This window comes from Zeugodacus cucurbitae, chromosome 3, assembly GCF_028554725.1.
Source record: "Zeugodacus cucurbitae isolate PBARC_wt_2022May chromosome 3, idZeuCucr1.2, whole genome shotgun sequence".
NCBI lineage: Eukaryota > Metazoa > Arthropoda > Insecta > Diptera > Tephritidae > Zeugodacus > Zeugodacus cucurbitae.
Window position 1 is genome coordinate 68,862,071 of NC_071668.1, and position 12,817 is coordinate 68,874,887.

Sequence of the window (12,817 nt, forward strand, 5' to 3'; positions counted from 1 at the left end):
AAACATCATAAATGACACAACAACAACAGCAACAACAACACTGCTGCCAATTAGCCACTTACTCACCTTTGTGGTTACAGCTTGATTTGTTTTTTGCGTATTTGCACGTCAGCCGTAAACAGGAAAAGCAAAAAAACAACAACAACTAAGCCTTACAACATCAACGCAAAAGAAGACACAAACAGCAGCAGCAGCAGCAACAACAATAATAACAATAACACTATTAAGAAATTATACATATGACACACAGCATTTGTTGTTATTAGTGTATTTGAGATTAATTATGGTCGCCTGCGTAATCATAATATTGTGGTTAGTTGGTTGTTGTTGTTGGGCCCGTCAGTTTATTGTCATTTAGTAAGACAGTTAAAAAAGTGCTGCTGACGACTTTTCGCATAAACGCTAAGTTTGCGGTCAAACGTCGCTGACTTGACAGAAAAGTGTACAACAAGAACAACAACAATAGCCAAAGCAACGCTTCATCAGCTAAGCAAGCAACTAACAACCAACCAACGAACCAACCGGTCCGCTCTTGTTGTCAATCACTTGCCGCCCAATATTCGCAACAAGCTCTTAGTAATAAGCAACAACAACAACCACCACAACAATAATATAAATTTTATTTTATTCGCACCGGCTGACTAGCTGCGCTGGCGCTGGCGGCGGTAGTTGGTGGTGGTCTCGTGGTCGTGGCTGACTACTTTTACGCTGTCGTCTCTCGCTAGCGCAAATCATTCGCTCATCAGACTTCGCCGGTTACACGCGTATAAAATTCGAGACGCGCATCGTTGTCGATAATCCGACGCCAATCTTTTGTGTGCTACTGCTTGCTGGTACTGCTGCTTCTTCTTCTACGTCTTCCACTACAAACGTACAAACAAACATATAGAGATTGTCTTCATCTCGACGCGTTTCCTCTTGTATTCGTTCGCTCGTTGTTGTTGCTATTATTGTTGTATTATTGCTATCGCATTGCTGTCTGTTTGGTGCGCGCGCAGTAGCAAAATTTGTTTGCTGTTGTTTTTGTAATTTATAGCGCGGAGTAGGTGGTGAAGGAGGCGGACGTCTGTGTACGCCAACGACGCGCGCGTTTCTTGTGCTGTATCATTTCTATATTTAACAGCCAACCAGTTGGCGTTATTTGTTATAGTTGTTGTTATTGTGTTTTTTTTTCTTTTGTGTTGCCTTCTTCATTTATTGCTGCTTGCCGTACCTCTGCATACCGCTGCAGCAATAGTTCGTGGCGGCGGTGGCAACAACAAATGTACTTATGTGTTTGTGAAAAAGAGTGGTTGCTGAAAGTGTTTGACGGTTGTTCGTTGTGCAGTCAAGTCTTCTGCTGCTTCTGCTTCTTCTACTTCAACATTGCCACTTGCAGTGTGCAGCGGCGAAAAAACATAAAAAAATGTGAGAAACTAGTGTTTTATTGTAAATTATGATTATTTTTTATTAAAATGGTATAGTGTTATTTAACAAAGTGGCTCCTTTATATAGTTTTGCTTGCGATAAAAATGGGAAGGAAAATATAAAAAAAAAATTAATAAATAATGTGAGAATTTCTGATATATTTTTATGCAAGCTTTGCGCTATAATACGTGAAGTTATACACACATACTTGCCTTTAAAAATGCAGTTGAACTTCCCTAACTCAAATCAACATAATCCACAAAAAAAAATTGAGTAAGAGAGACTTCGACCTTCCATAAAGTAATTTGTATGAAATTTGATTTCTAAACGCTATTAACACTTCAAGAGTTCGAGTTATGGAGAACTTCGAGTTCTTCTTCAGAAGACCGCGTTATGAAAGTTCAATTGTATTTGGAATAAATAATAATACTAAAATAATAAAAAAATAAAATAATAAAAAAAAATAAATTTAAATAAAAAAAATTATAACAAAAAAATTAATTTTATATTTTCGAAAATCATAAAAAAAATATTTGAAAATATTTTACCATTTTAAAATTAAAAAATAATAATAATAAAGTTCTAATATTTAAAAAATTTAAATAAGATCAATTCTAAAGCATCCTTAATTTTTAAAAATTAATTTAAAATTAAATTAAAATTGTTTTTAATATTCTTATATTTTTTATATTATTTTATAGATAGAAATTTTTATTAGATTTTTTTAAACTTATTTAAATTGAATTAAATAAATATAAATGATATAAAAAAATTAGAAAAAAATTAATGAAATAGTAAAATATAATTAATTATTTAGCGTTGTTAATTTGACATTAAATATTCTCTTAAAATATGCATCGTTTTTTTTAAGTTTCGATATTATAAAAAGGCATTCCAAAAAACTCTTGCGTTCAATCAGAATAAAAATTAGAAAAATATACATTTGACAGTTTTATAATAAAAATAAATAAATTATTTAAATTCTAAATAACGAGATATGCAGTTTTGTTTTAAATTTTGTATACAAAAACTTTGCATTAATAAAATAAATTAAAAAGAAAAAATATTTAAAGAGTCTGGATCACAAGATTTTATTTACATTTTCTTAAAATACACATTTTGACTTAATTTTTCATTTTTATTGCATATAATATAATAAACTGCGTGAAAGAACCCATAAAAAATGTGTGTGGCCATAAAAATGTCAGATACAAAAATATGTTTTTGGTGCGATTGAAAAATATATTAGCTCAAATATATATACATATGTCATTATCAAACAATTATAATTGTTGTTGTAATTGTTTAATATATTTTTTATATTTCGAATATTTAAATTTTAGTTTTATTTTAAATTCTGACCTATATTTGATTGTATCTTGTATAAACTCTTCGCATTAATATAATGGTTTTATTGTTTCAATATTTAGTAGTTTTAGTATTAGCAAATATAAGTTCTTTTATTTTAATTAACGTTTTGAATTATTTTTTTTCCTTTATGCTGAATTGTATTATTAGTTTTTTCTCCACTTTTAGTTTTTGTACATTTTTAGGTGTATTTTTTTATTTTTTGTTTACATTTTTAGTTTTTTTTTATTAATTTTTAATTTATTTGACAAATTTTTCTTTATATATATTTTTTAATAATTTTTTATATTATTATTTTTTTAAATTTTTTTATATATTTTTAATTTTTTAATAATAATTATTATAATTTTTTGATTTTTTAATAATTTTGTTATTATTATTTTTAAATTTATTTTTATTCATTTTTATTTTCTTCTTTAGTTTTTTATTTTTCAACAATTATTACTATTAATTTTTTATGTATTTTTCTTTTTTTTGTAATTAATTATTTTTTTTTTTACATTTTTATTTTAATTGGTTAATTTAAAGTATTTTTTAATATTTTTTATTGTTTTAATTTTTTTTAATATTTATTCTTGTTAATATTCTTTTTTATATTTATAATTGTAACTCATTGGTTGTTAGGCTATTTCGATACTGCTATATACATATTTACATACAAGCGCCTGTGTGCCTATAAAAACATGCCATCATAGCAATTAATTTTGTTGGTTAATTGAATGGGGAGCATAATAAATTAAAAGTGTTTTGGTACAAAAAATAATCAAATTTCAAGAACAAATTAATTAGTTAATAAAAAAACATATTAAACCATTTAATTTATGAAACAAAACTTAAAAAATGTTCATTGAATTTTTTATAAATTAAATTAAAATTAATAAAAATAAAAATAAAAAATTATAGAATTAAAAAACAAATAATAAAAAAATAAAATAAAAATTAAAAAAAAAAATAATTAAAAAATTATAGAATTAAAAAAATAAAAATAAAATTTAATAATTAAAAAAAAATATAAAATTAAAAGAAATATAAAATTAAAAAAAAATAAATAAAAAAGATAAAAAAAAAATAAAAAAATTAAAAAAAAATAAATAAAAAAGATAAAAAAAATAAAAAAATTAAAAAAAATAAAAAAAATTAAAATGTGGAAATAAAATAAAAGATTTTAGGACAAATTTTATACATTTAAAATTACGAACTTAGTGCTTCCTGACAAGACAAATATGTCTGTCAATAGTAGCAAACAATCAACAAAATTCCAACATGAAAAGCACATCAACGAAAATATTAATAAGAGTTTCAAAAATTTAGTATTTTTTATTAAAACAACATTATTTACTAATTAAAAATATTAATTTGTCACAACCTTCCATGTACATATGTCAGCATTAAAAATATATCAACTAAATCCATACAGATCTATATATGTATGTATTTATAAACAAATGTGTATGTAGGTTTTTGTGCTTTCGTTGGCATTGGCGTCACTCCTGCTGGGGGCTGATTGCCGGTTATAGGCGTTTTCAGCTTGGAATGTCGCGAATTCACAGCTGGCCGAGTGTCGATGGCCCCGCCCACAATTTGCGACACATACAAAAGCATACAATTTTTCTGATATTTTTTTTAGACATTTATTTACATTTTATTTTTATTTTTCGCACCACAACATATTAGACGTGTTTACGGTCATGCTTGGCGAGGGCTAGAAATAGACAAGTGTCTCTATGCATATATGTATGTATGTGTATGAGTGTCGAAATTTATAATAAATATTTATATCCGCTACTGTGTGTTTTTACAATTATTTCTGCGCTTCTTCGGTGTATATTTGTTTGAAATTTTGCCAAAATTTTTGCTTTTAATATTTATATATATATTAAGATGTGTTTATAGAGATGTATGTGTATGTTAATTTTTGTATTTATACGAAATTTTAATTTTATTTATTTTAATTGTTTTTCTTTTGTTTCTTTTCTTTTTTCTTTCTATGTTACTTTTGACGTCGTGCATTTTCAACATTTACACAAACAACTACATAAATAAATAAACAATAATATTTTAAAAAATTATATGCAATATATCAATGAAAACAACAAAAAAAATAAAAATAAAATTAAAAAAATATAAATATTAAAAATAATATTTTTTTGAAATTAAAAAAAAAATTTAAAAAAAAATCAAAAACCTAAACAACATCACTTCCGTTCCACATACACTCTTTACACCAACAACAACACTAAAAACAATATTTTAAATAATTTCAATAATGCGCAGCTCACAAAAGAAAAGCACAAAAAATGTCAACGGCAACATAGTTAAACGAATGCCAGCGCCTGCAACATAACCTTAAATACGCTAACTATCACAAAAAAAAAAAAATACTGAAAAAGTGCCTGCCAGTTGTACCGCTTGCCACTAGTGCTAGTGCGACAAGTGTTTGGAAAGCCAGCCAAGCAGTCTCAAGCTACATTTGACAAAAAAAAAACACAAAAAAGCACAATGGCTTCACTACATGCCACCAATGCGTGCAACAGCAGCAGCTGCAGCGCCGCCATGACCAACAATAAGCCAATAACACCAACAAAAACCACAGTGAAATTATTGAATGGTAAAAGTAGCAATGACTGTGTTGTTGTTGCTGCCACAAGTGCGCCCAACAACAACAATCAAAACCATAAAAGTTACAACAATTTGAGCAGCAATGTTGAGCAACTCTTCAACAGCGCTTTGAAGGCATTACATTTGCCACAATGTGTTGGTGGTGGTGGCACAGCTGGCAGCGCTGGCGGCAAGAAATCGCCCGGCAAAGTGAAAACAAACGGTGAAAATCGGCTGACATTGATGGTGCAGAAGTGTGCGAAAAACATTGACATTGCCGCTGCAGCGGCGGCGCAAGCTGACATTGACGCTGAGCAGCCGAACGCGCCGCAGTTGGCGGCGCATCAGCAAGTGGATGACGACGATGAGACCGTGCAACTGCGTTGCGCCTGCCCGGCTGTCTATGCCAATAGCAATGATGCGAATAATGTGAATAATAAGAACCGTACCATGACAGTTACAACCACTTATCGCAGCAGCAGCACATCGGCGCTCATGACGGCGGGCCATATGCGGCCACAAACATTGAATGTGCATCATTTGCGCGAGACGCCATCGGATCAAACGCAGATTTTCATACGGTATGTTTGAGAAAGTTATGTTTTATTTAATTTTTTATTTTAGTGAAACACATTTTTTATTTTTGAATTTATAATTTTTTTTTGAAATTCTAGAATTTATTTTGTAAAAAATATTCATGCGTTTTATAACATAAATGTATACTTTGTTTTTAATTTTTTAGCGTTTTTTGAAGAGTTTAAAAAATGTTGCCTACCTTTAGGCTGTTAATTCGAAATCATTGTTTTCACTGTGTTTATATTTGCATAACCAATTCTTTATGATAACTATTTTTCACTGAGATTACAATTTGTTATCGAATTTTGGGCATTCAAAGTTGAAAACTGAACTGCTTTCATAATTTTTTGTTACAATTTTCATCCTGTATGTATGCTTTATTATTTATACAATGGAAATTTTTTGAATATACGTAAAACTATCGAGAATTCTCCCATAAATAAAAAAACAAATTTTTTTGAATGTTAATAAATGTGGTTTCAGATAACTATTTGTTAGGTCCGAATAGCAGAAGAGTCTAAGTGTCTTATCTGACCAAATTTGATCTCTTTGATTCGATATAGGGTGTCTTAATACTTATAGTGATTTTATTTAAGTCTCAATAAGGTCGAGAATGCGTATTAGAACACTTGGGATCCCTTAAGCATTGTTTTCTGAATATTCACAAGGGATCTAAGATTTTGAGTATAAAAAGCTTGAAAACCCTTGTCTCGTAAACACGTAATTTGGGTTTTTGAGGTAATTTCTTTTATTTCGAGCGTTGCGAATGTTCGAAAGCTTTGGTTTTAGAGGTTCTCATAACTTTTTCTCAAAAAGAAAACAAAGGATCGAAAGATTACAACTGAAGAGGTATTAAGATAGATCCAGGACTAACTGGTAACACATTTTAGACTCTCCTTTGAACAGTGAATATAAATTATAGACAATTTCATTTTTGTTTTATTTCTGGAATTTCACTTAGTTCTTAGGCTTACCTCATCAGTATTGATATAATTGTAAATTTTCTTTGAACACGTATAAAAATTTCGTGCTTAGAAAGGGGCCCGTCAATAGCAGTGCCCTTCAAAATAAAGTCAATACTCAATATCTCACTTCACACGCTTCAAGGGCACTGTAACCCTTCGACTGCCTTGCGCTACATATTCTCACACTTTAATTCAATTTTTTTTTTTATTTTATTATTTTTTAGTATTTTTTTTTAATTTTTTATTTTTTTTATTTTTTATTTTTTAATTTATTTTTTATTTTTTTTCTTTGTTTATTTATTTATTTTTTATATTTTAATATTTCTTTTATTATTTTCTCCTTCGCTATTGATTTATTTTTTATTTGTTTATTTCTTTCATTTTTTTATAATTTTTTTTTGCGTTTTTGCTCATTCTCTAACGATTTCGCGACAATTTTGTCAGCAAAGAAGAGCAAAAAATTTACAAAAATTAAAATTTTTTTGCGCATTTCACTTATTTATTATATTTACATATACATATGTACATATGTATGTATATAATCTATTTGTATTAAATCGTATTTCGTTTGCATTGTCTCTGCTGCAACTACAATAACAACAAACAGTAGCGGCGCTGCGCACAGCCATAATGTGCTGCCGACGAATTTTGTCATCGTTATTTTAAATTATTGTTTATACACATTGTTGTTGCTATTTTTAACAAAAATTTCGCTCACTAGTCGATTTTTGTGCTTTGGCCGCTGAATTACTTTCCTTTTAAATGAATTTGTATTTTATTTTCATTTTATTTTTTTCCCCATTTTTTTACTATTTTTTTTTTACTATTTTTTGCTTTTAGTGATTTCTTGCTGTCTCATGCTTTGTTATGCATATGCATACCGCAATTACTTGTTATTGTTGTTATTTATTTCATTTGTTTTATTGAAATTGTTGCTTATATTTTTGTTGCTATTTTTAATTGTTTTTTGTTGTTATTGCCGCTTGCGGCTGCGTCTGCGTTTCATTGAACTTGATCTTTAAATCGCAAGCGCACGCGTTTTAACGCGCTCGCACATCGCTCATTTGCAATGCTTGCGGCTTGCTGACGCGTCGCTTACATACCACACACACATATATACAAACTGACTAAAACTAGCTGTCGCATACGCGTTGCGCATACAAAATTGATTGATGCCACATGAGATGTGTGCTGTGAGGAGTCATTTATGTAGTGTTGTTGTTGTTTTTGTTGTAAAATTTATTTTCCGCCAGAGCCATGTGGCGTCGCATTTTTGTACGTTTGTATATATTTACAGATATTTATGAAATTATATTGACGATGACGCGTTTCCATCAATATTCTAGCCGCATTTGTTGGCTGACAATCGCATCGACACCATCCATCCATCGGAATACAGACATACATACACACATGTTACGCTCGTTTAGGCTTGTTTGCTGTTTCATATCTTCCGCTCTGTGTGCTCGTTTTGTTGTTGTTGTTATTGCGCTTGTTCTAACGCTTTGGCGCAAATAGTTGCAGGCATTTCCTTTAATGGTAGCAATTTTTGCGCTTTACAACATGATGCAGCGCTGTTGTTTTGTTGCTGCGAAGCTTGAACTTTGGAAGCATTTTTTTTTGTTGTTTGTTCCGAGTATTTATAATTGGCTGATCTGCTTGATTGTCACGTTGCAGTTGTAAAAATAGCGTAATTTGTTAGTAAACAATAGGCTGATAATATAATTCTGGATGTTATATATTCACCCACAGCCATTACAAAAAAAAAAATAAAAAATATTGCCTACATTTAGGCGAACTTACTGGTTTTATATAAATAATAAATATTTTTATAAAATAAAATAAAATAAATAAATTAAATTAAATTAAATTAAATTGAATTAAATTAAATTAAATTAAATTAAATTAAATTAAATTAAATTAAATTAAATTAAATTAAATTAAATAAAATAAAATAAAATTAAATTAAATTAAATTGAAATAAAATAAAATAAAATAAAATAAAATAAAATAAAATAAAATAAAATAAAATAAATAAATTAAATTAAATTAAATTAAATTAAATTAAATTAAATTAAATTAAATTAAATTAAATTAAATTAAATTAAATTAAATTAAATTAAATTAAATTAAATTAAATAAAATAAAATAAAATAAAATAAAATAAAATAAAATAAAATAAAATAAAATAAAATAAAATAAAATAAATAAAAATATGTGAAAAATGAAAGTTTGTATACGTGCGTGCTCTAAGTATACATCTGACTTGAATCACCCACTCTTTTCCCCTAAAAACGAAAATATTATTCATATGGACGTTTTATACTCCTAAAAAATTTAACAATATGCCAAAAGCTTTGTATTTGCATTTCCTGCCTTCAAGGAATAATTGCCTGATATGCGCATGTATTTCTGTACCACGCTTTTGTTTTTGCCAAAATTTGGCATATTGTTTACCGCAATGACCTCGCCATTCGCCACAACTTGACACAAATTCATAAGGTTTTGTTTGGCATTTTGGCAATATACAATTTATAAACGAAATTATTATTTGTTATGCTAAACATTAGCGAAAGAGCGCAAAAATAAATAAATTTCCGCATCACAAAAATTCGTCGCTATTTGGACTCCCACGCTCTGTACCACATGCATTAATAATTGAGCACAAGTTGTCAAACGAACTTACAAACATACATACATATTTATGTATATTCTTTGTATTTGTCTATTATAATGTTTTTGTATATTTATGAATATCCGCAATTGACTGCTTTCATGCATACATACCATACGTACATATGTGTATCAGTGTGTAAGCGTGTGGGCGCGCGCGCGTGTGACGTAGTTACACGTGTAGCCCAAATAGCAACATTTGAACCTAGTTAGCTCACACTATGAATAATAGCAGAGCTAACAAAGGCAAAAAACGAAAAAATAAATAAAGAAAAACACGCAAAAATCTCACGTACCAGTTTTGAAGCGACTCAACGTCTGACGTTATGTGCCCGCTAAAGAATAGCCTGCTGATTTATTATATTGTAAGTGTAGATTTGTGATTTGCTTTTCACACACACACATACACATACATACAGCGTTTTGCGATTTCGACGCTTTGATTGAAATATCAAATGTTCGCCGCGCTTCAACTCCCTATTGTATTTTAATCAGTCCACGGTGTGCTTATTGTAAGTATATTTCTAGCATGCGACAAATATATACAAGTGTTCGCACATATTTCATTTGCTCGTGTACAAATTTGTTAATTTACTTTGAATTGTTGCGCATTTAAGTTGCTGTTTTTGCTTTTGTTATTGTACGAAACACCCGCGCGCGCAAGCTTTAACTAACAACAACAGCAACAACTAATCTGCAGCTGCGACTGCGGTCAGCTCCTTTGATCGCGTCATTTCCACAAGCAGCGCGATAAAGCTAACTTGCTCAATAGAAAAGGGGCGCGCCGTCGCAATGACTTTGCTCTAAACTACCAACAATAATCATAATAATATGTAGAACAACAATAACAACGGCATTAAACCATTCTTCAATACACTCATTATTCAATCATTCATGTGTCGCAGCACATTTGGCATTTTAATTTGCTTGAATTTGTGCCGTATTTTTTCCGCTATAAAATGTGTACTTATTGCTTTCATTGTTGTTGTTGTTGTTGTCAATGCGTTTTGTCAGCATTAATTATGTCGTAATATATATGTGTTGCTATATTTTCTAAATCATTTAAAATTATGTCTCATGCATTTGCATATGACAGCGCGAAAGAATGTTGCTCATACGCCATGTAGCGCTACGCAGGCGGCATTTTCTATACTTCATTAGCTGGAGTAGGTGATGAGTGTGTGCGTTGTGTGTTTGTGCTGTAGCGCTGAGATCAGCACAATTGGATACTTGGTAACAAACGAATTATTGAATGTGGGAATTACATTAAAAAAATTATAAAAATTTTCCAAAAAAAAAATTAAAAAAAATTAAAATTGAATAAAAAATAATTGAAAAAAATTAAAATTATTTAAAAAAAAATATTATTTATTTAACAAAAAAATTCAAAAAAATTTGACCCCAAATCAAAACTTCATAAATGTTAAAAATCAATTTATTAATTTTCTTAATTCTTAAAATTTATTTAAAAAAATATAATTTATTAAAAATATTAAAAAATTATTTGAAAAAGTTGAAAGAACTAATTTTGAGAAAAAATATTAAAAAATATTTATGTAAAAATTTCAAATTTGATTACGCCGGTTTTATGGAATTGAAATTTAAAATTATTATTTATTATTTTTTTTTTGCTCTGTTTTCAAGCATCTCGAGTAGTATATCGATGATTTTGGTATGAAAGCTTGTCTTGAGCTTGTCAATGATTGCATGATTGGCGTATATATGCTTTTGAAAAAGCTATACTAAAAGATTTTAGAAGAAGTCAAATTTGTAATGTCACCGATTTAAGGAAATTTTTGTTAAAGATGCTGAATATTTGATATCTAAACTAGATACGGCTTTTTCAGGCTCAAAAAGTCAAATTTTGAGCCATTATTCGAAAATTTTGCTTTGTAATTTTACTATTCAACGGGAAGACCTCTGATAAAAGTAAAATGTCACATGTCTAGGATTTATGTTTTCAAAAAAATTTACCCCACATCAAAACTTCAAATTAAAATGTTAAAAATTAATTAAGTAATTTTCTTAATTCTTTAAAAGTTGAATATACATTTTTTGTAATTTTTTATATATATGTATTGTAATTAACTAATTTTTTTTTTAATTTTTGTATTATTAATTTATGGTTTATTTTTCTTTATTTTTAATTTTTCATTTAATTTTAAAAAAATATTTGTTCTTTTCATTTAAATTAATTTAATTAATTTAAATTTATTAATACAGAATTAATTTAGTTTTAATAGAATTAGTTTAATTTAATATTTTATTTTGTATTTTTTATATTTACTTTTTTAATTAATTAAATTTTTTTATTTATAATTTTAATTTAATTCAATTTTTTAATTGATTAATTTTTTTATTTATAATTTTAATTTTATTTGATTGTAATTTAAAAATAATTTTTTTTTAATTTTTAAAATTTCTTATCTTTGAAGCATAGAAAATATTTGAAAGATATTAATATTTGTTCATAATACGCAAATATACATATAAGATTTTAATTTCATTGGCACGTATATTGTAAAATCTTGCTGTCATATTATTTATTGCATTTTTATGCTATTAAATTTTTTTTTAATTTTTATTTTTTTTTAATTTATTTTTTTTCAATTTTATTTTTTTTTATTTTATTTTTTTTTTTTAATAATATTTTTTATTCTTATTTAATTTTTTTTAATTATATATTTTATTTTTATTTAATTTTTTATTTTTATTTAATTTTTTTAAGTATTTTTTTTTTAGTTATTTTAATTTTTTTCATTTAAATTTTTATTTCTTAATTTTTTTTTTCTATTTTTTACATTTTATTGCGGCCAAACACCGCACCAAGCAAGTGCCCATTCGTTGTTTGCCCTCTAAAAATTCAAGGTTTCACCGCTGCTCATTGGTTCATGCGGTTATTCGCTTGCGCTTTGCCAATTCGTTTTCATTTCATTTTTTTTTCAACATTTTATTTACATACCATACTCTTTTGTGATGATCTGTACATATAGGTGTATATGCATATATTATTTATTTATTTTTATTTTTTATGCGTATTTACAGTTCATTCCACTTGCGCGCACCCACCCGTCCCGTTCTTAAACTCGTGGCATGTTTGCATATTAAAAATAGCAAATATTTCCAAATAATATTTCACTTCACTTTCTAGCTTTCTACCACTGTATATATGTATTTATAGCAAATGCGCTGAGTTTTAATTTTTTCACACCTTTTTTCTGTAATTTATT

At 27.7% G+C, this 12,817-nt stretch overlaps 1 protein-coding gene across 6 annotated transcripts in view; it reads left to right on the forward strand.

Moving 5' to 3' along the window:
• The window catches only part of LOC105214724 (uncharacterized), a 192,946-nt gene that overhangs the window by 155,457 nt on the left and 24,672 nt on the right, over positions 1–12,817 (forward strand). For 4 of the 6 annotated variants that reach the window (XM_054226818.1, XM_054226820.1, XM_011188301.3 and 1 more), the window contains one exon: positions 5,050–5,954. The exons of 1 other annotated variant lie outside the window; for it this stretch is intronic. In XM_054226818.1, coding sequence (XP_054082793.1) covers positions 5,275–5,954 — 680 coding nt within the window. In that variant the 5' untranslated portion in view covers positions 5,050–5,274. Of the gene's footprint in view, positions 1–729; positions 1,408–5,049; positions 5,955–12,817 lie in introns of those variants that run through there. One more of the 6 variants, XM_054226819.1, reaches the window with a different exon arrangement.